The sequence below is a fragment of the Oncorhynchus mykiss genome, chromosome 9 (assembly GCF_013265735.2).
Source record: "Oncorhynchus mykiss isolate Arlee chromosome 9, USDA_OmykA_1.1, whole genome shotgun sequence".
Taxonomy (NCBI): Eukaryota; Metazoa; Chordata; class Actinopteri; order Salmoniformes; family Salmonidae; genus Oncorhynchus; species Oncorhynchus mykiss.
In genome coordinates this window covers 67,819,472-67,847,397 of record NC_048573.1, presented here as the reverse complement: position 1 = coordinate 67,847,397, position 27,926 = coordinate 67,819,472, and the positions used below count along the sequence as shown (strand labels likewise).

The 27,926-nt window shown below is 42.9% G+C and overlaps 1 protein-coding gene across 7 annotated transcripts in view; it reads left to right on the top strand.

Annotated features, from left to right (window-relative positions):
- LOC110532733 (sodium channel protein type 8 subunit alpha) overlaps positions 1–27,926 on the top strand; it is a 108,964-nt gene that overhangs the window by 56,623 nt on the left and 24,415 nt on the right. For all 7 annotated transcript variants that reach the window (XM_036988796.1, XM_036988797.1, XM_036988799.1 and 4 more), the window contains 7 exons: positions 1,719–1,957; positions 14,422–14,595; positions 15,636–15,992; positions 16,291–16,764; positions 18,545–18,665; positions 19,484–19,638; positions 20,489–20,662. In XM_036988796.1, coding sequence (XP_036844691.1) covers positions 1,719–1,957; positions 14,422–14,595; positions 15,636–15,992; positions 16,291–16,764; positions 18,545–18,665; positions 19,484–19,638; positions 20,489–20,662 — 1,694 coding nt within the window. The remainder of the gene's footprint in view (positions 1–1,718; positions 1,958–14,421; positions 14,596–15,635; positions 15,993–16,290; positions 16,765–18,544; positions 18,666–19,483; positions 19,639–20,488; positions 20,663–27,926) is intronic.

The following is a 27,926-nucleotide window of genomic DNA, read 5'->3' as shown; positions in this document are numbered from 1 at the left end:
TTGAGGCATGGACTCTAGAGTCAAGTAGAGGTCGACCGATTATGATTTTTCAACGCAGATACCGATACTGATTATTGGAGGACAAAAAAGCGATACCGATTAATCGGCCAATTTTTTTAAAGTGTATTTGTAATAATGACAATTACAACAATACTGAATTAACACTTATTTGAACTTAATATAATACCTGTGCTCGAACCAGGAACACAACGACAACAGCCATCCTTGAAGCAGCGTTACCCATGCAGAGCAAGGGGAACAACTACTCCAAGTCTCAGAGCGAGTGACGTTTGAAACGCTATTAGCTAGCCATTTCATATCACATCATTACACCAGCCTCATCTCGGGAGTTGATAGGCTTGAAGTCATAAACAGCAGAGCTGCTGGCAAAACGGATGAAAGTGCTGTTTGAATGAATGCTTATGAGCCTGCTGCTGTCTACCATCGCTCAGTCAGACTGCTCTATCAAATCATAGACTTAATTATAACATAACACACAGAAATGCGAGCCTTAGGTCATTAATGTGGTCGAATCCGGAAACTATCATCTCGTATTGTATCTAACGGATGGCATCCATCAGTCTAAATATTCCTGTTACATTGCACAACCTTCGATGTTATGTCATAATTACATAATATTCTGGCAAATTAGTTCGCAATGAGCCAGGCGGCCCAAACTGTGCAAAAAACGCAAGAGAAGTGACACAATTTCACCTGGTTAATATTGCCTGCTAACCTGGATTTCTTTTAGCTAAAAATGCAGGTTTAAAAATATATACTTCTGTGTATTGATTTTAAGAAAGGCATTGGTGTTTGTGGTTAGGTACACGTTGGAGCAACGACAGTCCTTTTTTGCGAATGCGCACTGCATTATATGCAATCCAGGGAACGCTAGATAAACTAGTAATATCATCAACCATGTGTAGTTATAACTAGTGATTATGATTGATTAAGTTTAATACTAGCTAGCAACTTACCTTGGCTTCTTACTGCATTCGCGTAACAGGCAGGCTCCTCGTGAGGCAGGTGGTTAGAGCGTTGGACTAGTTAACCGTAAGGTTGCAAGATTGAATCCCTGAGCTGACAAGGTAAAAATCTGTCGTTCTGCCCCTGAACAGGCAGTTAACCCACTGTTCCTAGGCCGTCATTGAAATTAAAAATGTGTTCTTAACCGACTTGCCAAGTTAAATCAAGATTAAATAAAGGTGTAAAAAAAAAATGGCAAAATCGGCATCCAAAATTACCAATTGTTATGAAAACTTGAAATCGGCCCTAATTTTATCTTGCCCATTCACCCTCAGAATGGCACACATACACAATCCATCTCTCAATTGTCACAATGCTTAAAAATCCTTCTTTAACAGGTGACATCAATAAGGAATCATAGCTTTCACCTGGAATTGCCTGGTCAGTTTGGAAAGAGCAGGTGTTCCTAATGTTTTGTATACTCTGTGTATATATTGTCATTCTTGTACTGACAGATACTTCATTACAGACATATGTCACATATACAGAACGTATTATTTCGTAACATTTATCAATAGCAGACCTTAATTCAAATACTATTTGCTTTATTTCAAATTCTTTAAGCACTTCCAAAGTGGCACTTTGGTGGGCCCAAGTTGGCGGGGACAGGGTTTGCACTGTTGGGAACTTTTCTATTGTTTTGATTTTTGATATATTCCTTTCTTTGCGGGTCTCTTAAATACTTTTCTCAGAACTGGAGGAATCTCAGCGTAGTTGTCCACCGTGGTGGTATAAGTTCTCCAACATGGTCCTCATCTGGGAGTGTTGTCCCATCTGGTTGAAGATCAAGGAGATCGTCAATCTGATCGTCATGGACCCCTTCGTGGACCTGGCCATCACTGTCTGCATCGTCCTCAACACCCTGTTCATGGCCATGGAGCACTATCCCATGACCCCGCACTTTGAGGAGGTGCTGTTCGTGGGAAACTTGGTGAGGATTTCACTAGCTCTTTTTTTTGTGTGGTATTACTGCAATTGATTTATTTTACAGACGTTTTAAGCTGGTACTTAAAGGGCACTTTACCACTTTTTAACCTTAAGAAGTGGTGTAGTGCCCCTTTAAAGGGTACTTTGAGCTGGTACTAACCTGGTATTTGTATAGTATTAAAACCTTTTCCTGCAGTCAAATTACAAGGGGCCTCATGGGCAGAATTGTATTAATAATCATAATCATAATCATAATAATAATCATAATCATAACCATAATCATAATAATAATCATAATAATAATCATAATCATAATAATAATAATAATCATAATCATAATAATAATCATAATCGTAATCATAATAATAATCATAATCGTAATCATAATAATAATCATAATCATAATAATAATCATAACCATAACCATAATCATAATCGTAATAATAATGATAATCATAATCATAATCATAATAATAATCATAATCATAATCATAATAATAATCATAACCATAACCATAATCATAATCGTAATAATAATGATAATCATAATCATAATCATAATAATAATCATAATCATAATCATAATAATAATCATAATCATAATAATAATCATAATCATAATAATAATCATAATCATAATCATAATCATAATCATAATTAATCAACTTTTTTTTATTTTTTATCTGGTGGTTCTATGTCAAACCATTTTGTTATATTTTAGTCTTCATTGATGTATCTAAAGTGTAATATTGGGTTGCAAACTGAAACATTTTATACATTTCAACTCTATATCTGACATGGTACAAGTGTGTTCTTTTTTTAAAAGCCATAACCATGTGTGTGAGGTGTATACTTTTGTTTCAAAGTAGATTTGTTTAAGACTACCAAGAAACACTCTGTGTGACCCTGATTTAACCCACTGCAGTAAAAGGTTAACTAAGAAAGTATATGGAAGCGTTAGACATTTTCAATTATTGACCTCAAATAATTCAACACAATGAATAGGACAGTAAGTAGAGGCCAGGGAACAGGAAAGACTGTAGTAGAGTATGTGCCAAATTGGTAGTGGGACAGATACACTACATTATCAAAAGTATGTGGACACCGGCTTGTCGGACATCATTCTAAAATCATGGGCATTAATATGGAGTTGTTCCCCTCTTTGCTGCTATGACAGCCTCCACTCTTCTGGTAAGGCTTTACACTAGATGATGGATCATTGCAGCGGGGACTTGATTCCATTTAGCCACAAGAGCATTAGTGAGGTCAGGCACAGATGTTGGTTGTTAGAACTGGCTCGCAGTCGTCGGTCCAATTCATCCCAAAGGTGTTCGATGGAGTTGAGGTCAAACCATTTCAGTATCCGCCTTGCTTTGTGCACAGGGCATTTGTCATGCTGAAACAGGGAAGGGCAAAGTTGGAAGCACAGAATTGTCTAGAATGTCATTGTATGCTGTAGTGTTAAGATTTCCCTTCACTGGAACTAAGAAAAACAACCCCAGACCATTATTCCTCCTCCACCAAACTTTACAGTTGGCCCTATGCATTTGGACAGGTAGTGTTCTCCTGGCATCCACCAAACCCAGATTTGTCCATAGGACTGCCAGAAGGTGAAGGGTGATTCAATACTCCAAAGAACGCGTTTCCACTGCTCCAGAGTCCAATGGCGTCGAGCTTTACACCACTCCAGCAGACGCTTGGCAATGCACATGGTGATCTTAGGCTTGTGTGCGGCTTCTTTGCCATGGAAACCCATTTCCTGTAGCTCCTAACAAACAGTTATTGTGCTGACGTTGCTTCGAGAGGCAGTTTGGACCTCGGTAGTGAGTGATAGACCCGAGGATAGGCGATTTAGAGCGAGGCGATCCCGTTCTGTGAGCTTGTGCGGCCTACCACTTCACGGTTAAGCTGTTGTTGCTCCTAGACATTTCCACTTCACAATAACAGCACTTACAGTTTACTGGGGCAGCCCTAGTAGGGCAGAAATTTGACGAACTGACTTATTGGATAGGTGACATCCTATGACGGTGCCACGTTGAAAGTCAACGAGCTCTTCAGTTTGGGCCATTCTACTGCTTATGTTTGTCTATGGAAATGGCATGGCTGTGTGCTCAATGTAATACACCTGTCAGGGGTGTCCACATGTGTGTATGGCCTAACCGCTAGCTAGAACATCCCAGGACAATCTCTATCTCTCTCTCTCTCTTCAGTAGTTGTACCCTCATTCCATATCTTCTCTCCTCTCCCCTCTGTCTGTGCACTTCTCTTCCCTTCTCTCCTCTTCTCCCTCCCTCCTTACATTTGTCATTTTAGTCATTTAGCAGGCACTCTTATCCAGAGTGACTTACAGTAGTGAGAGCATACATTTTCATACTTTTTGTACTGGTCCCATGTGGGAGTTGAACCCACAACCCTGGCGTTGCAAGCTCCATGCTCTACCCCCCATTTCTTACATAGGACTGGTCTGGTCTGTAGAGGGGCGTTTCTCTCTTTCTCTTCCTCTCTCCCTCTCTCTCCCCCTCTTTCTCCCTCTCTCTCCCTCTCCCCTAGCAGTGTCCAGACAGCACTCTGTTTCACTCTCCCTGCGGTCTCTGTGCTGGTGGGAGGCCTACATTAATATTGTATGCTGCCTGATCGATTAGCTTCTCTAAAATGGGGCCCGAATCACTGCTCTCTTCCTTTGAAAACCCAAACTAGGCTTTTTACCATTAGCATTTCTACAGAAACGGTGTCTTGTTCTTGAGCAGCACATTTCATCATATTCTACTAGCATGTTAGCATGGATAGCTTGCTTATTTGCTTAGGTCTACTACCTAATGCTAGCTAAAGCTAATAGCTAATACTGTTAGCATGGATAGCACAGCAGTATAAGACAGTCACTCTGTTTGTGGTAAGGGTATGATATTTATAACAGCGGTTTGATCAATAATAGCAGCCGAAAAACGTATCACTTTCATTGAATTGTGAGAAACAGATATACTCTTCACAGCCTGATGAAGATAACATGCAATATGTCACTTACTATCTGATTTGATTAGAGCAGTGTGTGTATGTGTGAAACAGCAGTTAATAACAGCAGGTAAAAACTGTGTATTATAGGGTTGGGAATTGCCAGGGACCTCACGATACTGTATTATCATGATACTTAGATGCCGATACGATATGTATTACGATTCCCACGATTCTATATGTATTGTGATTTGCTGTTCCAACCTTATTGCTCACTATATGTCTGCTGAAAAGGGGCAAGAGAGAGCCATAAGAAAACAACACCATATGTCTGCTGAAAAGGGGCAAGAGAGAGCCATAAGAAAACAACACCATATGTCTGCTGAAAAGGGGCAAGAGAGAGCCATAAGAAAACAACACTATATGTCTGCTGAAAAGGGGCAAGAGAGAGCCATAAGAAAACAACACTATATGTCTGCTGAAAAGGGGCAAGAGAGAGCAATAAGAAAACAACACTATATGTCTGCTGAAAAGGGGCAAGAGAGAGCCATAAGAAAACAACACTATATGTCTGCTGAAAAGGGGCAAGAGAGAGCCATAAGAAAACAACACTATATGTCTGCTGAAAAGGGGCAAGAGAGAGCAATAAGAAAACAACACTATATGTCTGCTGAAAAGGGGCAAGAGAGAGCCATAAGAAAACAACACTATATGTCTGCTGAAAAGGGGCAAGAGAGAGCCATAAGAAAACAACACCATATGTCTGCTGAAAAGGGGCGAGAGAGAGCCATAAGAAAACAACACTATATGTCTGCTGAAAAGGGGCAAGAGAGAGCCATAAGAAAACAACACCATATGTCTGCTGAAATAAGGCAAGAGAGAGCCATAAGAAAACAACACCATTTGTCTGCTGAAAAGGGGCAAGAGAGAGCCATAAGAAAACAACACCATATGTCTGCTGAAAAGGGGCAAGAGAGAGCCATAAGAAAACAACACCATATGTCTGCTGAAAAGGGGCAAGAGAGAGCAATAAGAAAACAACACCATATGTCTGCTGAAAAGGGGCAAGAGAGAGCCATAAGAAACCAACACTATATGTCTGCTGAAAAGGGGCAAGAGAGAGCCATAAGAAAACAACACTATATGTCTGCTGAAAAGGGGTAAGAGAGAGCCATAAGAAAACAACACTATATGTCTGCTGAAAAGGGGCAAGAGAGAGCCATAAGAAAACAACACTATATGTCTGCTGAAAAGGGGCAAGAGAGAGCCATAAGAAAACAACACCATATGTCTGCTGAAAAGGGGCAAGAGAGAGCCATAAGAAAACAACACCATATGTCTGCTGAAAAGGGGCAAGAGAGAGCCATAAGAAAACAACACCATATGTCTGCTGAAAAGGGGCAAGAGAGAGCCATAAGAAAACAACACCATATGTCTGCTGAAAAGGGGCAAGAGAGAGCCATAAGAAAACAACACTATATGTCTGATGAAAAGGGACAAGAGAGAGCCATAAGAAAACAACACCATATGTCTGCTGAAAAGGGGCAAGAGAGAGCAATAAGAAAACAACACCATATGTCTGCTGAAAAGGGGCAAGAGAGAGCAATAAGAAAACAACACTATATGTCTGATGAAAAGGGGCAAGAGAGAGCAATAAGAAAACAACACTATATGTCTGCTGAAAAGGGGCAAGAGAGAGCCATAAGAAAACAACACCATATGTCTGCTGAAAAGGGGCAAGAGAGAGCCATAAGAAAACAACACTATATGTCTGCTGAAAAGGGGCAAGAGAGAGCCATAAGAAAACAACACCATATGTCTGCTGAAATAAGGCAAGAGAGAGCCATAAGAAAACAACACCATTTGTCTGCTGAAAAGGGGCAAGAGAGAGCCATAAGAAAACAACACCATATGTCTGCTGAAAAGGGGCAAGAGAGAGCCATAAGAAAACAACACCATATGTCTGCTGAAAAGGGGCAAGAGAGAGCAATAAGAAAACAACACCATATGTCTGCTGAAAAGGGGCAAGAGAGAGCCATAAGAAACCAACACTATATGTCTGCTGAAAAGGGGCAAGAGAGAGCCATAAGAAAACAACACTATATGTCTGCTGAAAAGGGGTAAGAGAGAGCCATAAGAAAACAACACTATATGTCTGCTGAAAAGGGGCAAGAGAGAGCCATAAGAAAACAACACTATATGTCTGCTGAAAAGGGGCAAGAGAGAGCCATAAGAAAACAACACCATATGTCTGCTGAAAAGGGGCAAGAGAGAGCCATAAGAAAACAACACCATATGTCTGCTGAAAAGGGGCAAGAGAGAGCCATAAGAAAACAACACCATATGTCTGCTGAAAAGGGGCAAGAGAGAGCCATAAGAAAACAACACCATATGTCTGCTGAAAAGGGGCAAGAGAGAGCCATAAGAAAACAACACTATATGTCTGATGAAAAGGGACAAGAGAGAGCCATAAGAAAACAACACCATATGTCTGCTGAAAAGGGGCAAGAGAGAGCAATAAGAAAACAACACCATATGTCTGCTGAAAAGGGGCAAGAGAGAGCAATAAGAAAACAACACTATATGTCTGATGAAAAGGGGCAAGAGAGAGCAATAAGAAAACAACACTATATGTCTGCTGAAAAGGGGCAAGAGAGAGCCATAAGAAAACAACACCATATGTCTGCTGAAAAGGGGCAAGAGAGAGCCATAAGAAAACAACACTATATGTCTGCTGAAAAGGGGCAAGAGAGAGCAATAAGAAAACAACACCATATGTCTGCTGAAAAGGGGCAAGAGAGAGCAATAAGAAAACAACACCATATGTCTGCTGAAAAGGGGCAAGAGAGAGCCATAAGAAAACAACACCATATGTCTGCTGAAAAGGGGCAAGAGAGAGCCATAAGAAAACAACACCATATGTCTGCTGAAAAGGGGCAAGAGAGAGCCATAAGAAAACAACACCATATGTCTGCTGAAAAGGGGCAAGAGAGAGCAATAAGAAAACAACACTATATGTCTGCTGAAAAGGGGCAAGAGAGAGCCATAAGAAAACAACACTATATGTCTGCTGAAAAGGGGCAAGAGAGAGCAATAAGAAAACAACACCATATGTCTGCTGAAAAGGGGCAAGAGAGAGCCATAAGAAAACAACACTATATGTCTGCTGAAAAGGGGCAAGAGAGAGCAATAAGAAAACAACACCATATGTCTGCTGAAAAGGGGCAAGAGAGAGCCACAAGAAAACAACACTATATGTCTGCTGAAAAGGGGCAAGAGAGAGCCATAAGAAAACAACACTATATGTCTGCTGAAAGGGGGCAAGAGAGAGCCATAAGAAAACAACACTATATGTCTGCTGAAAAGGGGCAAGAGAGAGCCATAAGAAAACAACACCATATGTCTGCTGAAAAGGGGCAAGAGAGAGCAATAAGAAAACAACACTATATGTCTGCTGAAAAGGGGCAAGAGAGAGCCATAAGAAAACAACACTATATGTCTGCTGAAAAGGGGCAAGAGAGAGCCATAAGAAAACAACACCATATGTCTGCTGAAAAGGGGCGAGAGAGAGCCATAAGAAAACAACACCATATGTCTGCTGAAAAGGGGCAAGAGAGAGCCATAAGAAAACAACACCATATGTCTGCTGAAAAGGGGCAAGAGAGAGCCATAAGAAAACAACACCATATGTCTGCTGAAAAGAGGCAAGAGAGAGCAATAAGAAAACAACACCATATGTCTGCTGAAAAGGGGCAAGAGAGAGCCATAAGAAAACAACACCATATGTCTGCTGAAAAGGGGCGAGAGAGAGCCATAAGAAAACAACACTATATGTCTGCTGAAAAGGGGCAAGAGAGAGCCATAAGAAAACAACACTATATGTCTGCTGAAAAGGGGCAAGAGAGAGCCATAAGAAAACAACACTATATGTCTGATGAAAAGGGACAAGAGAGAGCCATAAGAAAACAACACCATATGTCTGCTGAAAAGGGGCAAGAGAGAGCAATAAGAAAACAACACCATATGTCTGCTGAAAAGGGGCAAGAGAGAGCAATAAGAAAACAACACTATATGTCTGCTGAAAAGGGGCAAGAGAGAGCCATAAGAAAACAACACCATATGTCTGCTGAAAAGGGGCAAGAGAGAGCCATAAGAAAACAACACCATATGTCTGCTGAAAAGGGGCAAGAGAGAGCCATAAGAAAACAACACCATATGTCTGCTGAAAAGGGGCAAGAGAGAGCAATAAGAAAACAACACTATATGTCTGCTGAAAAGGGGCAAGAGAGAGCCATAAGAAAACAACACTATATATCTGCTGAAAAGGGGCAAGAGAGAGCAATAAGAAAACAACACCATATGTCTGCTGAAAAGGGGCAAGAGAGAGCCATAAGAAAACAACACTATATGTCTGCTGAAAAGGGGCAAGAGAGAGCAATAAGAAAACAACACCATATGTCTGCTGAAAAGGGACAAGAGAGAGCCATAAGAAAACAACACTATATGTCTGCTGAAAAGGGGCGAGAGAGAGCCATAAGAAAACAACACTATATGTCTGCTGAAAAGGGGCAAGAGAGAGCCATAAGAAAACAACACCATATGTCTGCTGAAAAGGGGCAAGAGAGAGCCATAAGAAAACAACACCATATGTCTGCTGAAAAGGGGCAAGAGAGAGCCATAAGAAAACAACACCATATGTCTGCTGAAAAGGGGCAAGAGAGAGCCATAAGAAAACAACACCATATGTCTGCTGAAAAGGGGCAAGAGAGAGCCATAAGAAAACAACACTATATGTCTGATGAAAAGGGACAAGAGAGAGCCATAAGAAAACAACACCATATGTCTGCTGAAAAGGGGCAAGAGAGAGCAATAAGAAAACAACACCATATGTCTGCTGAAAAGGGGCAAGAGAGAGCAATAAGAAAACAACACTATATGTCTGATGAAAAGGGGCAAGAGAGAGCAATAAGAAAACAACACTATATGTCTGCTGAAAAGGGGCAAGAGAGAGCCATAAGAAAACAACACCATATGTCTGCTGAAAAGGGGCAAGAGAGAGCCATAAGAAAACAACACTATATGTCTGCTGAAAAGGGGCAAGAGAGAGCAATAAGAAAACAACACCATATGTCTGCTGAAAAGGGGCAAGAGAGAGCAATAAGAAAACAACACCATATGTCTGCTGAAAAGGGGCAAGAGAGAGCCATAAGAAAACAACACCATATGTCTGCTGAAAAGGGGCAAGAGAGAGCCATAAGAAAACAACACCATATGTCTGCTGAAAAGGGGCAAGAGAGAGCCATAAGAAAACAACACCATATGTCTGCTGAAAAGGGGCAAGAGAGAGCAATAAGAAAACAACACTATATGTCTGCTGAAAAGGGGCAAGAGAGAGCCATAAGAAAACAACACTATATGTCTGCTGAAAAGGGGCAAGAGAGAGCAATAAGAAAACAACACCATATGTCTGCTGAAAAGGGGCAAGAGAGAGCCATAAGAAAACAACACTATATGTCTGCTGAAAAGGGGCAAGAGAGAGCAATAAGAAAACAACACCATATGTCTGCTGAAAAGGGGCAAGAGAGAGCAATAAGAAAACAACACCATATGTCTGCTGAAAAGGGGCAAGAGAGAGCCATAAGAAAACAACACTATATGTCTGCTGAAAAGGGGCAAGAGAGAGCCATAAGAAAACAACACTATATGTCTGCTGAAAGGGGGCAAGAGAGAGCCATAAGAAAACAACACTATATGTCTGCTGAAAAGGGGCAAGAGAGAGCCATAAGAAAACAACACCATATGTCTGCTGAAAAGGGGCAAGAGAGAGCAATAAGAAAACAACACTATATGTCTGCTGAAAAGGGGCAAGAGAGAGCCATAAGAAAACAACACTATATGTCTGCTGAAAAGGGGCAAGAGAGAGCCATAAGAAAACAACACCATATGTCTGCTGAAAAGGGGCGAGAGAGAGCCATAAGAAAACAACACCATATGTCTGCTGAAAAGGGGCAAGAGAGAGCCATAAGAAAACAACACCATATGTCTGCTGAAAAGGGGCAAGAGAGAGCCATAAGAAAACAACACCATATGTCTGCTGAAAAGAGGCAAGAGAGAGCAATAAGAAAACAACACCATGTGTCTGCTGAAAAGGGGCAAGAGAGAGCCATAAGAAAACAACACCATATGTCTGCTGAAAAGGGGCGAGAGAGAGCCATAAGAAAACAACACTATATGTCTGCTGAAAAGGGGCAAGAGAGAGCCATAAGAAAACAACACTATATGTCTGCTGAAAAGGGGCAAGAGAGAGCCATAAGAAAACAACACTATATGTCTGATGAAAAGGGACAAGAGAGAGCCATAAGAAAACAACACCATATGTCTGCTGAAAAGGGGCAAGAGAGAGCAATAAGAAAACAACACCATATGTCTGCTGAAAAGGGGCAAGAGAGAGCAATAAGAAAACAACACTATATGTCTGCTGAAAAGGGGCAAGAGAGAGCCATAAGAAAACAACACCATATGTCTGCTGAAAAGGGGCAAGAGAGAGCCATAAGAAAACAACACCATATGTCTGCTGAAAAGGGGCAAGAGAGAGCCATAAGAAAACAACACCATATGTCTGCTGAAAAGGGGCAAGAGAGAGCAATAAGAAAACAACACTATATGTCTGCTGAAAAGGGGCAAGAGAGAGCCATAAGAAAACAACACTATATATCTGCTGAAAAGGGGCAAGAGAGAGCAATAAGAAAACAACACCATATGTCTGCTGAAAAGGGGCAAGAGAGAGCCATAAGAAAACAACACTATATGTCTGCTGAAAAGGGGCAAGAGAGAGCAATAAGAAAACAACACCATATGTCTGCTGAAAAGGGACAAGAGAGAGCCATAAGAAAACAACACTATATGTCTGCTGAAAAGGGGCAAGAGAGAGCCATAAGAAAACAACACTATATGTCTGCTGAAAAGGGGCAAGAGAGAGCCATAAGAAAACAACACTATATGTCTGCTGAAAAGGGGCAAGAGAGAGCCATAAGAAAACAACACCATATGTCTGCTGAAAAGGGGCAAGAGAGAGCCATAAGAAAACAACACTATATGTCTGCTGAAAAGGGGCAAGAGAGAGCAATAAGAAAACAACACCATATATCTGCTGAAAAGGGGCAAGAGAGAGCCATAAGAAAACAACACTATATGTCTGCTGAAAAGGGGCAAGAGAGAGCAATAAGAAAACAACACCATATGTCTGCTGAAAAGGGACAAGAGAGAGCCATAAGAAAACAACACTATATGTCTGCTGAAAAGGGGCAAGAGAGAGCCATAAGAAAACAACACCATATGTCTGCTGAAAAGGGGCGAGAGAGAGCCATAAGAAAACAACACTATATGTCTGCTGAAAAGGGGCAAGAGAGAGCCATAAGAAAACAACACCATATGTCTGCTGAAAAGGGGCAAGAGAGAGCCATAAGAAAACAACACCATATGTCTGCTGAAAAGGGGCAAGAGAGAGCCATAAGAAAACAACACCATATGTCTGCTGAAAAGGGGCAAGAGAGAGCCATAAGAAAACAACACCATATGTCTGCTGAAAAGGGGCAAGAGAGAGCCATAAGAAAACAACACTATATGTCTGATGAAAAGGGACAAGAGAGAGCCATAAGAAAACAACACTATATATCTGCTGAAAAGGGGCAAGAGAGAGCAATAAGAAAACAACACCATATGTCTGCTGAAAAGGGGCAAGAGAGAGCCATAAGAAAACAACACTATATGTCTGCTGAAAAGGGGCAAGAGAGAGCAATAAGAAAACAACACCATATGTCTGCTGAAAAGGGACAAGAGAGAGCCATAAGAAAACAACACTATATGTCTGCTGAAAAGGGGCAAGAGAGAGCCATAAGAAAACAACACTATATGTCTGCTGAAAAGGGGCAAGAGAGAGCCATAAGAAAACAACACTATATGTCTGCTGAAAAGGGGCAAGAGAGAGCCATAAGAAAACAACACCATATGTCTGCTGAAAAGGGGCAAGAGAGAGCCATAAGAAAACAACACTATATGTCTGCTGAAAAGGGGCAAGAGAGAGCAATAAGAAAACAACACCATATATCTGCTGAAAAGGGGCAAGAGAGAGCCATAAGAAAACAACACTATATGTCTGCTGAAAAGGGGCAAGAGAGAGCAATAAGAAAACAACACCATATGTCTGCTGAAAAGGGACAAGAGAGAGCCATAAGAAAACAACACTATATGTCTGCTGAAAAGGGGCAAGAGAGAGCCATAAGAAAACAACACCATATGTCTGCTGAAAAGGGGCAAGAGAGAGCCATAAGAAAACAACACCATATGTCTGCTGAAAAGGGGCAAGAGAGAGCCATAAGAAAACAACACCATATGTCTGCTGAAAAGGGGCAAGAGAGAGCCATAAGAAAACAACACCATATGTCTGCTGAAAAGGGGCAAGAGAGAGCCATAAGAAAACAACACTATATGTCTGCTGAAAAGGGGCAAGAGAGAGCCATAAGAAAACAACACCATATGTCTGCTGAAAAGGGGCAAGAGAGAGCCATAAGAAAACAACACTATATGTCTGCTGAAAAGGGGCAAGAGAGAGAGCCATAAGAAAACAACACCATATGTCTGCTGAAAAGGGGCAAGAGAGAGCCATAAGAAAACAACACTATATGTCTGCTGAAAAGGGGCAAGAGAGAGCCATAAGAAAACAACACCATATGTCTGCTGAAAAGGGGCAAGAGAGAGCCATAAGAAAACAACACTATATGTCTGCTGAAAAGGGGCAAGAGAGAGCCATAAGAAAACAACACCATATGTCTGCTGAAAAGGGGCAAGAGAGAGCCATAAGAAAACAAGTTTTGATCAGTCATGGAAATTAAAGTGCTGAAAACAAATTGGCTCCCTATTTAAAAAGAAGATGGAGAACAAGCTATGAAGGAAAAATCCTGGAGTTTTGGTGCAGGTACAGCCAACTAGCACAGATACAGCCCCGTGCCTTGCCACGCCTTGATCTATGGACACCTCCGTGATTAACTACGACCTTCAATCATTCATTACACTCAGATGAACTATGACATTTAGTCGTTCATTACACTCAGATGAACTATGACATTTAGTCATTCATTACACACAGTTGAACTATGACCTTCAATCATTCATTAGAATCAGATGAACTATGACCTTCAGCCATTTATTAGAATCAGATTAGCAGAACACAGAGGTGTCACAATATCCTTACTGACTTCAGAGCAGCTGTGAGATTTGGAAAGACAAAATGTCACTGTGGTGGGGGGCTAGTTTTGCACATTTTCCCAGTCTGAAAAGTACTAGCCTCTGGATAGCTGTCCACCTTAATTTCGATGTAAAATAGTGCTCACTGCACCCTTTTTGAATAATTACAGTACGAGTTCGTACAGTACATCTGACCTCTGTTGGTCCCTGTGACAAGGTAAAGGTTCTAGTAGCAGTTACTCTACCTGACCTCTGACCTCTATCCGTCCCTGCCAGGTGTTCACAGGGATCTTTGCTGTGGAGATGTTTGCCAAGTTGGTTGCCATGGATCCCTACTACTACTTCCAGGAGGGGTGGAACTGCTTCGATGGCTTCATTGTGACTCTGTCCTTAGTGGAGCTGGCATTGGCTGACGTGGAGGGGCTGTCTGTGCTCAGATCATTCCGATTGGTAAACTCTTTTTGAGCCCTGTCCTCCCCTGTTTGTTGTGTATTCAAATGATGTTAAATACACAGTGTGCATTGATTCAGTTACTGAATGATTACATGGTTATTGCTCAGCTACAGTACTGTCTCTATTATAGTGATACATTTACTATGTGAAAAATCACTTATATACTGCCTTACTAGTCTATGTAAAGCTACTTTTCAACACATATGTATGGTCTTAATTGGAGCCAGTTTTCTACAGCAGGAAAATACATCTGCAGTAACAGGAAATGTGGATTATAATTCATGGATATTTTTGTATGGGTTGATACATTTTTAGTCAGGGCAAATAAAGTCTGAAATTTCAAAGTGGTCTAATGCACTTTCGAGACCAGGCTCTGTCGCAGCTGGACGTTAATTGGGAGGCCCATGGGGCAGTGCACGATTGGCCCAGCGTCGTCCAGGTTAGGGGAGGGTTTGGCCGGCAGGGATGTCCTTATCCCATCGCGCACTAGCAACTCCTGAGGCTGGCAGGGTGCAGTGCACGCTGACATGGTCGCCAGATGCACAGTGTTTCCTCCGACACATTGGTGCGGCTGGCTTCCAGGTTAAGTGGGCATTGTGTCAAGAAGCAGTGCGGCTTGGTTGGGTTGTGTTTCAGAGGACACGCTCTCGACCTTCGCTTCTCCCAAGTCCATACGGGAGTTGCAGCAATGAGACAAGACTGTAACTACCAATTGGATACCACGAAATTGGGGAGAAAAACGGGTAAAAGTAACAAAAAACACAATTTAAAAAAAATAATAATTAAAATACACTACAAGTTTGCAATTCCTGCTGTGCAGTAAACTTGTCAGCAACAAAAGAGTGATCGAATTCTGTGTAACTGCTACTTCTACCTCTATAGCAACTACCATGCCAATACCCCAAGAGCCATTGCTGCAACAGGGCTATTGATCACTCAACCCTCTGCTGATAATATGTATTTTCCTCTCTCCCTTCTTCTGCCATTCTCACATCTTCTCTTTGTCCCTCTCTTCCTCCACCTCTCTCCCCACTCAGCTGAGAGTGTTTAAACTGGCCAAGTCATGGCCCACACTCAACATGCTGATTAAAATTATCGGTAACTCTGTGGGCGCCCTGGGAAACCTGACCCTCGTCTTAGCTCTCATCGTCTTCATCTTTGCCGTGGTCGGCATGCAGCTGTTCGGCAAGAACTACAAGGACTGTGTGTGTAAGATCGCCCTGGACTGTGAGCTGCCCCGCTGGCACATGCACGACTTCTTCCACTCGTTCCTGATGGTGTTCCGGGTGCTGTGCGGGGAGTGGATCGAGACCATGTGGGACTGTATGGAGGTGGCTGGCCAGGGCATGTGTCTCATCGTCTTCATGATGGTCATGGTCATCGGGAACTTGGTGGTAAGTGTCCCCAGAGTGTATGGTTGGGATGGGGAATGTTAGCCTTCCCGACGGACGGTTCTCAAACCCCAGTCTCCATGGCGATGGCAGTGACTGTAACCGCTGGCCCAAGAAACGTAAGTCTCCGGGGAGAGCAGTTTGCTGTCTTATGAACGCCATATTCGTTGCACTACCCCCACCGAACAAGAGAGCGTGTCCCAAGCTACACATACCAGGTCGCGTTTGTACACACATCTCTGTTGGCCATATCAGATCCACTCTCACGTCTGACCCAGTGTGTCTCCTCTCCTTCCTACAGGTGTTGAACCTTTTCCTTGCCTTGCTGCTGTCCTCGTTCAGCGCAGACAATTTAGCCGCAACAGATGACGACGGAGAAATGAACAACCTTCAGATCTCCGTCATCCGTATCAAGAAGGGCATCGCCTGGTTCAAGATCAAGCTGGCAGAGTTGGTGCTCAGCTTGACCAAGAAGCCTCCGGTGGAGGATGAACAGAAAACCGTAGACGACATGTACGACAAGAAACTGAACTGTATCGCCAACCAGAGTGGTGTGGATATCAACCGCGACCTGGACTACACCAAGAATGGTAACGGCACCACTAGTGGTATGGGAAGCAGCTTCGGGAGGTACTTGATCGACGAGGACCACATGTCGTTCATCCACAACCCTAACCTGACCGTGTGCGTTCCTATCGCGGTCGGAGAGTCCGACTTCGAAAACCTCAACACCGAGGAATTCAGCAGCGAGTCGGAGAACGAGAACAGCAAAGATGTGAGTGAACAGATTTAGTTAGCCACATTTTGAGTGATAATGTAGTGTATATGTTGTCATGACAACATGACAAATCAACAGGGCTCTGATGTAAAGTAGTGCCCTATAAGGAATAGTGTACTACTTTACAGTTTATCTCTTGTTAATTATGTTGTAGTAATATTTTGGTAATGTTGCAGGAGGTAATGTTGGGGTTATGTTGTAGTAATGTTATGGTAATGTAGGAGGCAATGTCGGGGTTATGTTATATTAATGTTTTGGTAATGTTTCAGGAGGTAATGTTAGGGTTATGGTGTAGCAATGATGTGGTAATGTTGTGAGAGGTAACGTTGTGGTTATGGTGTAGTAATGTTGTGGTAATGTCACAGGATGTAATGCTGAGTTATGTTGTAGTAATGTTGCGGTAATGTTGTAGGAGGTAATGTTGGGGTTATGGTGTAGTGCTGTTTTGGTAATGTTGCAGGAGTTAATGTTAGGGTTATGGTGTAGGGATGTTTTGGTAATGTTGCAGGAGTTAATGTTGGGGTTATGGTGTATTAATGTTGCGGTAATGTTGCTGGAGGTAATACTGGGGTTATGGTGTAGGGATGTTTTGATAATGTTGCAGGAGTTAATGTTAGGGTTATGTTGTAATAATGTTTTGGAATGATGTTGTATTTTTACACAGGGTAAGTAATGCTGTGGTTAATCTGTAGTTATGTTGTGGTAATGTTGTAATAATGTTGCAGTAATCTGGTCTGGGGATAATGTTGTAGTAGACAAATGTTGTAGTTATGTTGTAGTAATGTTTCATTTTTGTTTGGTAGTTTTGTGGTTATGTTTTAGTAATGTTGCGGTAATGTTGTGGTACTGTTGTGGTAATGTTATTTGCAATGTTGTGGTTATGTTGTGGTAATGTTGTGGAAGTGTTGTGGTAATGCTTTACTCCATGGTTGTTATTGTTGTTGTGGCCTCCTGGCTGTAAAGTATGGGTATGGTCACCAATGTAACAATAGTTTCATGTCCAAAGCTCTGATGTAATTCCATTACTCAATAGTATACACACTCATATACAGTTGAATTGGGAAGTTTACGTACACTTAGGTTGGAGTCCACAACCACTCCTCAAATTTCTTGTTAACAAACTATAGTTTTGGCAAGTCGGTTCGGACATCTACTTTGTGCATGACACAAGTCATTTTTCCAACAATTGTTTACAGACAGATTATTTCACGTATAATTCCCTGTATCACAATTCCAGTGGGTCAGAAGTTTACATACACTAAGTTGACTGTGCCTTTATACAGCATGGAAAATTCCAGAAAATTATGTCATGGCTTTAGAAGCTTCTGATGGGCTAATTGACATAATTTGAGTCAATTGGAGGTGTACCTGTGGATGTATTTCAAGGCCTACCTTCAAACTCAGCGCCTCTTTGCTTGACATCATGGGAAAATCTAAAGAAAGCTGCCAAGACCTCTGTCTCTCCCTCTCTCTCTCTGTCTGTATATGTGTGTCTCTCTGTCTCTCCGTCTCTCCCTCTCTCTCTGTGTCTGTCTGTATATGTGTGTCTCTCTGTCTCTCCCTCTCTCTCTGTGTCTGTCTGAATCTGTGTGTCTCTGTCTCTCTCTGTGTCTTTCTGAATCTGTGTGTCTCTGTCTCTCTCTGTGTCTGTCTGAATCTGTCTGTCTCTGTCTCTCTCTGTGTCTGTCTGAATCTGTGTGTCTCTGTCTCTCTCTGTGTCTGTCTGAATCTGTGTGTCTCTGTCTCTCTCTGCGTCTGTCTGTATCTGTGTGTGTAGCTGGATGACACCAGCTCATCAGAGGGCAGCACCATAGACATCAAGCCTGATGTGGAGGTGGAGGCGGTGGTGGTGGAGGCTGAAGAAGTGTACTTAGACCCAGAAAACTGTTGGACACCTGGTAGGACTGCACCCTGTCCCTCCCTGCCTCTCCCTTCCCTGCCCCGCCCTGAACCACCACGGCCTGACGCTCCCGCCCTCTACTGCCCTCCACCACCTTTCCTGCCCCGCCCTGAACCACCACGGCCTGACGCTCCCGCCCTCTACTGCCCTCCCCCATCTTTCCTGCCCCGCCCTGAACCACCACGGCCTGACGCTCCCGCCCTCTACTGCCCTCCCCCACCTTTCCTGCCCCGCCCTGAACCACCACGGCCTGACGCTCCCGCCCTCTACTGCCCTCCCCCACCTTCCCTGCCCTGCCCCGCCCTGAACCACCACGGCCTGACGCTCCCGCCCTCTACTGCCCTCCCCCACCTTTCCTGCCCCGCCTTGAACCACCACGGCCTGACGCTCCCGCCCTCTACTGCCCTCCCCCACCTTTCCTGCCCCGCCCTGAACCACCACGGCCTGACGCTCCCGCCCTCTACTGCCCTCCCCCACCTTTCCTTCCCTGCCCCGCCCTGAACCACCACGGCCTGATGCTCCCGCCCTCTACTGCCCTCCCCCACCTTCCCTTCCCTGCCCCGCCCTGAACCACCACGGCCTGACGCTCCCGCCCTGAACCACCACGGCCTGACGCTCCCGCCCTCTACTGCCCTCCCCCACCTTCCCTGCCCTGCCCCGCCCTGAACCACCACGGCCTGACGCTCCCGCCCTCTACTGCCCTCCCCCACCTTTCCTTGCATGTCAGTTGCCCAATGTGTAATCCCTACAAGGTATTTAAATCACAAGCAAATGACTGAGGTATCGTATTATGTGTGCCTGTCCCCTTCTATACAGAGTGTATTATCAAGTATCCTTGCTGCGATGTGCCCATCACTCACGGGTGGGGAAAATATTGGTGGTTCCTGAGAAAGACATGCTATCTTATTGTGGAGCATAACTGGTTCGAAACCGTCATTATCTTTATGATCCTACTCAGTAGTGGGGCCCTGGTAAGTCACAGTGTGGAATGTTAACAGACACACACACACACACACACACACACACACACACACACACACACACACACACACACACACACACACACACACACACACACACACACACACACACACAGCTACGACCAGTGTGTGAGTGGAGAAGGTTATCTTTTTAAGGGCTGTCTCTCTCTACCTAGAACAAGACATGGAGTGGTACAGTCACCAGGCCCAGTCTCTGAAGAGGGTGGGGGGAGGGGCCAGGCAGGAGCATCACAGCCAGTCACTGTACTAAGGAGGGTTGGGGGAAGGGCCAGGCAGGAGCATCACAGCCAGTCACTGTACTAAGGAGGGTTGGGGGAGGGGCAAGGCAGGAGCATCACAGCCAGTGCACTTCATACAGAATATGGTGCCATTTGAGACACTTGAGCTTGACTCTTTCTGTGATTAATCAGCTGTACCATTCACCAAAGAGGGGATCTAATAGACTGTACCATTTACCTGATAAGATAGGGGAATCTATTTCTGTTGTCCTCAGACTTGAAGTCAAATGAGCAGGGAGGGAATAGTGCAATCAATGCTCCATGCTTTTAATTAACAATGTTCGTTTTCAGTAATGATTTAGCAACAGTACCGTTGTTGTATGCATTTCCAATACTTTTAATGTAAATCGTCTGTTGACTTTATTGTGTTTCTTACCCTCAACGTTTGTTGATGTATTCATTGTTGTACTTACATGGCTGAGGCAACTCTAGGCTATGTATTTTAGATTTGTCAAATAAAATCAATCAATCAAACAATTATTCACTGAGCATGTTATTCCCCCCCAGCTAGAGCTAACCATGTGTGTGCTTCCCCACACCAGGCTTTTGAGGATGTGTACATCCAGCAGAGGAAGACTATCAGGACCATCTTGGAATACGCCGACAGTGTGTTCACCTACATCTTCATCCTGGAGATGCTGCTCAAGTGGGTCGCTTACGGATTCCACAAGTACTTCACCAACGCCTGGTGCTGGCTTGACTTCTTCATCGTCGATGTAAGTAGCGTTTCCTGACTCTTTACGGTAGATTTGGTAGCCATTTTTGGAAGCCAGGATAGGAAGCTAGGACCATAGAAATAGAATTCCTAGACTGGGTATTTTTCCTTATTCAAGTCAATTATATTTATATGGCCCTTCAACCACCCCCTGTTGAAGCAACATATTGCACTGTGTACAGTTTGTATAAAGCACATAAACACTGCCTGCCATGTAGAGATAAGGTGATTAAAAACACACATGTTGATGTAAAACAGGCCCTGTATAGTCCATATAACACACTATAGGGCCTAAGGTGGGCTTTCAGTCACACAGTGTCACGTTATTGTTTATAGAGGTATTCTGTACAGTGATCCCTAATATAGGCTATAGACTGACAGAGTGTGGTAGGGTTGGGAGGAGAGGATAGATAGAATAGGATATGAACAGTATTATGCAATGTTATTATGCATGTTATGCAATGGGTGAGAGGACATATGATATTCACATTAACAGAACGTGTAGGATACATCAATCCTACAATATCCATATCTCAAGAGAACATTGAAATGTATACTAGAACCATATTGTAGTCCATCCATTTGTAGGGGACCTATGTCTCTCACCTCTTGCATCTCCATGAAGCAATGTCTCTCTCCCTCTCTCCCTCTCTCTCTCTCTCTCTCTCTTTCTCTCTCTCTCTCTCTCTCTCTCTCTCTCTCTCTTTCTCTCTCTTTATCTCTCTCTCTGTGTTTACTTGGTTTCTTGTCAATCTGAGATGCTTGAATATGAACAGCAATTTTCTGTTTGTGAGTTTGGATATTATGTGCCTTCATTTGCAGTCAGGAATTGTGCACTCTGTCACCCATCATGTGCAAATAGAAAACAATTATATTGTTTTACGACATAACAACAATTCAAATGTGATTACATTGAGATTGGAATGTGAATGCTGACAGCAAGGCAGCAGCACAAATTAGAATCGGCCAATCAATAACCAAGATTATTGATCGACATATTCAAGCCATGCTCGGCAACAAAGGGGTATGTGCTTCTATTGTCTCCGGCCTGTCTCCAACCTGTCTCCAACCTGTCTTCGACCTGTCTCTGACCTGTCTCTAACCTGTCTCCGACCTGTCTCCGGCCTCTCTCCGACCTGTCTCCGGCCTGTCTCCGACCGGTCTCCAACCTGTCTCTAACCTGTCTACAGTGTAATCTACTGTTTGTCTACAGTTCTGGATGTGTCTTTTAAATCTCAGTGTTATTGGTCGTTCTCTGTCCCTTTTGTGACAGAGGGGAGTGGAACAGTGGAGTTTCTTTAATTCCATTCTTTAATTCTAAATCGATTAATACATTCTAAATGAATTCAGGACCATTGAAATGATAAATGATGGGAATGATAATTCATTGGGGTTGGTTGCTTTGACAGTAATTAAAATAAAAAATAAAAAACTGGTTGAGAAATTCCTTCAGCCTTCAAAGTTGACATGTCAGCAGGGGCATGGAGTAATGTAATGTTGCATAGATATGATCCAATCCCCTGACTGCACTGTATCTGTGATGGATGGAATACCTCCTACTTTGATGGTCAGATATGGCTTTGGTTATTACTGACCTTGTCATTGGAAAGATTAAGAACGTGACTATCTATTCAAGTCATTGACACCATGATGGGGGAACCAGGAAGTAAAGAAGTATGTGTATGTTCTAGTGATTGTTGAGCCCATTAGAGACACTACGATCCTATATGTAATTCTATGATTCTATATGTAATTCTATGATTCTATATGTAATTCTATGATTCTATATGTAATTCTATGATTCTGTGTGTACTTCTATGATTCTATATGTACTTCTATGATTCTATATGTAATTCTATGATTCTATATGTAATTCTATGATTCTATATGTAATTGGTTACATATAGGTTACATATAGTTGACCCATCCATTTCTCAATCACTGAAATCAAACACTGTTGCCCCCTTTTTACAGTTATAGCCCAGGCACACCGCAAAGACCAACTGCCAAAAGCAGAGGGTGGCCGCGGTGTGTTAGCGATCACCTGCTGGGTGTCGATGAACGTTGGCCATACAATATGTAGACTCTAAATGAACAGAAAATGGCGGCCACCTGCAGCTTTAAAGAGCTTGTCATCATGTTGTGTTTTGGTCTTTACAGTCCCAGTATGTTTGACTGTTCAATAGGCTGTATTGATTGATCAGACATAGTCAGAATTAGTATGTTATGTTACACCCATCTCTCTTTAAAACAATAACTTCCTTTTTATGCATCTATAATGACATTGTTACCCTACAGAATAATCAACTTTAATACATTACAATCTTTTTTCTCTAAATGAAATGTAAAACTTGTTCCAGTTATTGTGCTTTATCATGTACAGTAGTACCTTTAGTGTTGATTCTGGTAGAACAAATTCTACCTCAGTCTAATCTAAGTCCTATATGTACTGTATATTGTATATTTAAAGTATCCCACATAGTTAGTGTCCCCTTTACGGGTTGATAGACAATGATCCCCATGCCCTAGAGCCATTGATGCTAGTCGTGCCGCACAGGGGCCTACATTTCCCAAGATGCACTCGGGATGGTCGTACGGTATGGGAAACGACAATTCCCTCCCAAGCTGTCAATGTGTGACAACAAAGTGTGACATACTCCCCACTCCCCATCCTTCTTAAAGTCTTACGCCTCCTCTTACTCCAGAAATGTTGTGAGTGACCTTTGACCTTGTGCTGAGATGATGATGTAATGATGGTGGGGCCAGGCTGGCCTGGCAGCCAGTGGTAAGTTTGGTCCTCCAGACTGGCAGACAAGCCAGTCTTATAATGCTGCTGTGCCTCACTGAGTATGGGTCGTCCGTGGTAGTCTGTCTATCTGTGGAATGTCTGTCTGTCTGTCTGTCTGTCTGTCTGTCTGTCTGTCTGTCTGCTTTAGACCAGCATGCATTACTCGGAATGTGTGTGTGTGCGTGTGTGTGCGTGTGTGTGCGTGTGTGTGCGTGTGTGTGTGTGTTTGTCTGTTTCACGTACCTCTTGTATTTTGATATCCTTCTGTTGAATTATCTTTTCATTGGCCTCTCTTCTTGATTTTTTATTGTAGAAATGTGGATTGCAAATGTGATACAGGAGAACTACTATGAGAAGACAGAATAACTTACTGTACCCATGCTTTCTATTTGGTCCAAAAGTTGAAGAATAGATTTTTATCAAATCATGTGCTTTACATTGTTGAGAAAACATTTAGTTACAGTATACCACTCTCTTAATAATGGAGATATGAAAACAATGCAGGACAGAAAACTCGATTAGGCAACCATAGTGATGTAAGGTCAAATCTAAATCAAAACTAATCTTTCTAGTAAAACTACAGATGTAGGGTTTTAATTCGAGCCTGTTTGCTATAGCAGGAAAATAATCATGCAGCAACAGGAAATCAGAATTATTATGCAAATTATAATTAATGGATATTTTTGTAGGGGTTGATTCATTTTTCATACGGGAAAATAAAGTCTGAAATTTCATACTGAAAATTATAAACTTCAGTAACCTTTTAAACCTCAAATACACTACAAGTTTGACATTTGCTGCATCAACAGGGTGATCAAATTTAGTAGCCTGTCAAGTGTTATGTAAGAGTGGAATGCGTGTGGATCCATCCATCCATACTTTTAGTTTACAGACATTTAGATATTTTCTTTATTGTTGTTTTTGTTCTGTTTGATTTTAGTTTCTGTTGTCTTTCTGTTTTTCTTTCTGTTTCTGTTCCACTGTTCCTCATTGGATCACAGCCCAGAGGTGTGATTGGCCTTGCCTTGCTCGACGCTGATTCGCTGAGGGATGCCACACCCACACAACAGGCCAAACCCTTGACCTATAAGGGGGTGGGGCACTCCAAGGGGTCAGGCTGAGGCTGAAGGTGACAAATACCCCAAATACTGTGACAGTAAAATAAAGGCTAAATCTTTATTTTATTTTACATCTGCTTTAAATTGACTTCATTGTGTCATCCTTGATAGTTTTTTTTATATACCTACTGGCTGATTAATAAATTCCATCAATCAATTCATCATCGCTCTGATGAAACAACCTGCCGGGAACAGATAGTTATTATTAAGCTAAACTGATTATTAACAAATGGGACATCTTCAACTAAAAGAACTGAGCTAGCTAGAATCTGAAAGAATCCTCGGTGTAATATGCAGTTGAGTCAGGAGACCTGACAGAGACCTGGAGAGTCAGGAGCCCTTGACCGACATAATAACCCAGAGATGACTCATTAGTCATGAGTCCAGTCATCACTTCCATGCTGATAGCTTCACCGCTGTCCTTAGCTATGACCAAATCGTTTGGAATGACTAGTTTTCCATTGCAAAAAGTATATACGTACATTATCATAGACTGTAGTACCGCTAATGGCCTTCAATCAAAATAAAGATTTAGCCTTTGTTAGAATCCCTCCTCTATCTATGACTATGGTCTGGTCAGCTTTTGATGTTGTGTTCTTTGAGTGAGTTTGACCAGTATGGTCTTGTTGGCTGGTTGGAGGTGCTTTCACGTGTTTTTACTGTGTTATACAAATTATTAATGAGGAAAATTGGCATTTGAATTTCAGTTTACTTCCTGAATTAAGTGAAAACCCATTGCCACATCTAGCCTTGCTCTCCTCTCGTCACTTTAGGCCCTGCTTGACAGACTCATGGTTCTTCACTCCCAATTGTGCCTGAGACTACTGTATAGGCCCCTATCTCTCTCTCTCTCTCTCTCTCTCTGTGTCTCTCTGTCTCCCTCTGTCTCTCTCTGTCTCTCTCTCTCTCTCTCTCTCTCTCTCTCTCTCTCTCTCTTTCTCTCCCTGTCTCTCTCGCTCTCTCTGGTTCTGTGTTTTAGCTTACATCAGCTAGAAGGGCCTGTGGTGTAGCTTTGTTTCCCCCCCTCATCAATCTACACACAATAGCTCATACGACACTTCAAATTTCACACACCAGTATTTGTGGAGTTTCTCCCATTCTTCTCTGCCGATCCCCTCAAGCTCTGTCAGGTTGGATGGGGAGTGTCGCTGCACAGATAGTCTCTCCAGAAATATTAGATCGGGTTCAAGTCCGGGCTTTGGCTGGGCCTCTCAAGGACATTCAGAGACACTTCTGCGTTGTCGTGGCTGTGTGCTTAGGGTCATTGTCCTGTTGGTGTCATGTCGGCTCCTGCTCTTCCCTCCCCTGACGCTTGAGGGCGCCAGGCCGCCCTGCATCACGCAGTCCTGCCATCTATCACGCACACCTGCCTTCCCTCGTCACGCGTATCAACGGTATTGGACTCACCTGGACTCATTCATCACCTGTTTTTTACCTCCCCTATATTTGTCAGTTCCCAGCTCTGTTCCCTGCTGCTGCATTAATTGTTTTTTGTCTGTATTACTCGTTTGCTGACGTTGTATTACTCGTTCCATGTCCGTTCTATATTAAATGTTTGACTCCCCGTACCTGCTTCATGTCTCCAGCGTAATTCCATGTGACAGTTGGAAGGTGAACCTTCATCCCAGTCTGAGGTCCTGAGCGCTATGGAGCAGACTTTCATCAAGGATCTCTCTGTACTTTGCCCTGTTCATCTTTCCCTTGATCCTGACTAGTCTCCCAGTCCCTGCCACTGAAAAACATCCCCACAGCATGATGCTGCCACCACCATGCTTCACCGTGTTTCCTACAGATGTGATGCTTGGCATTCAGGCCAAGAGTTCAATCATGGTTTCATCAGACCAGATAATCTTGTTCCTCATGGTCTGAGAGTCTTTAAGTGCCTTTTGGCCTTTTGGCATTGCTGTGACATGCACTGTCAACTGTGGGACCTTATATAGATAGTCAAATGGCCATATCACCCCCTAGTGGCCTCATGGGTGAAATGTTGTTCATAGTTTTCAGATTTTCATAATTACTAAACTTTTAAAGTTTTTTTTTTACAGAAAATCTGGTGTTTCTATGTCAAACAGTTTTGTTATAATTCAGTCTTCTGTGATGAATATAAAGTGTACTATTGGAACGCAAACTGAAAATGTAATACATTTCAACACTATATCTGACAAGGTACAGGTGTTTTCAATTTTTTAAGCCCATAGCCATGTGTGTGAGGTGTATACTTTTGTTTCAAAGTAGATTTGTTTAAGACTACCCAGAAACACTCTGTGTGACGCTGATTTAGCCCACTGCAGTAAAAGGTTAAAGAACATTTTAAATCCTTGCTGCTTGGTTGATTGAAGTCGCCAATACTTTCCCACTCTGCAATAGCCCCCTTACCGCATGCCCCTAGCCCCTTAAACTGATGTTTAAACTCAGTTGCAGGGTTCCTATTCCATTTCCATGGATAAAACAGGGACTATCCGAGAACTATGGTCCAATGAGTATGTAACATTGTTAGGATGTACATGTTAGTCATTTAGCAGAAGCTCTTATCCAGAGCGACTTACAGGAGCAATTAAGGTTAAATGCCTTGCTCAAAGGCACATTGACAGATTTTTCACCTCGTCAGCTCAGGGATTGAAACCTTTTGAGTTACTGGCCCAACGCTCTTAGCCGCCAGGTTACCCTCCGCCCGCTATGTAGACGGTGATGCCTAGTTGGCGGCAGCTGCTGTACTGTGCGTGAGAGTGGGGAGCAAGACGGAGCATTAAACAGTATTACTTACCCCTGTCAAGTCCTCTCAGGTCTTCACAAGTGCATAGGGCATAGTTTAGGGGTTGATTTGGGATCGGACCATTGTGTGTGAGAGTGGGGAGCAAGACGGAGCATTAAACAGTATCACTTACCCCTGTCAAGTCCTCTCAGTTCTTCACAAGTGCATAGGGCATAGTTTAGGGGTTGATTTGGGATCGGGCCATTGTGTGTGAGAGTGGGGAGCAAGACGGAGCATTAAACAGTATCACTTACCCCTGTCAAGTCCTCTCAGTTCTTCACAAGTGCATAGGGCATAGTTTAGGGGTTGATTTGGGATCGGGCCATTGTGTGTGAGAGTGGGGGAGAAGCAGTGTTTCTTTGAGGCTGTGTGCTGATAACTGTTCCTGTGTGTATTTCTACTGTACTCAGTGTCTCTCCAGTGGTCCTTCCAGTACCATCCAGTGCCAAATAACTACAGAGTCCGATCTCCCTCCAACCCCCCCTTTCTCAACCCTTTACTACTGTCAGTGTGTGGTTAGCTGTATATGACTGTATGTGACTCTCCTATTTTATTCTAATGCTGTGTGATAATGATAAGATGATTATTGTCAAAACAAAATGACCTA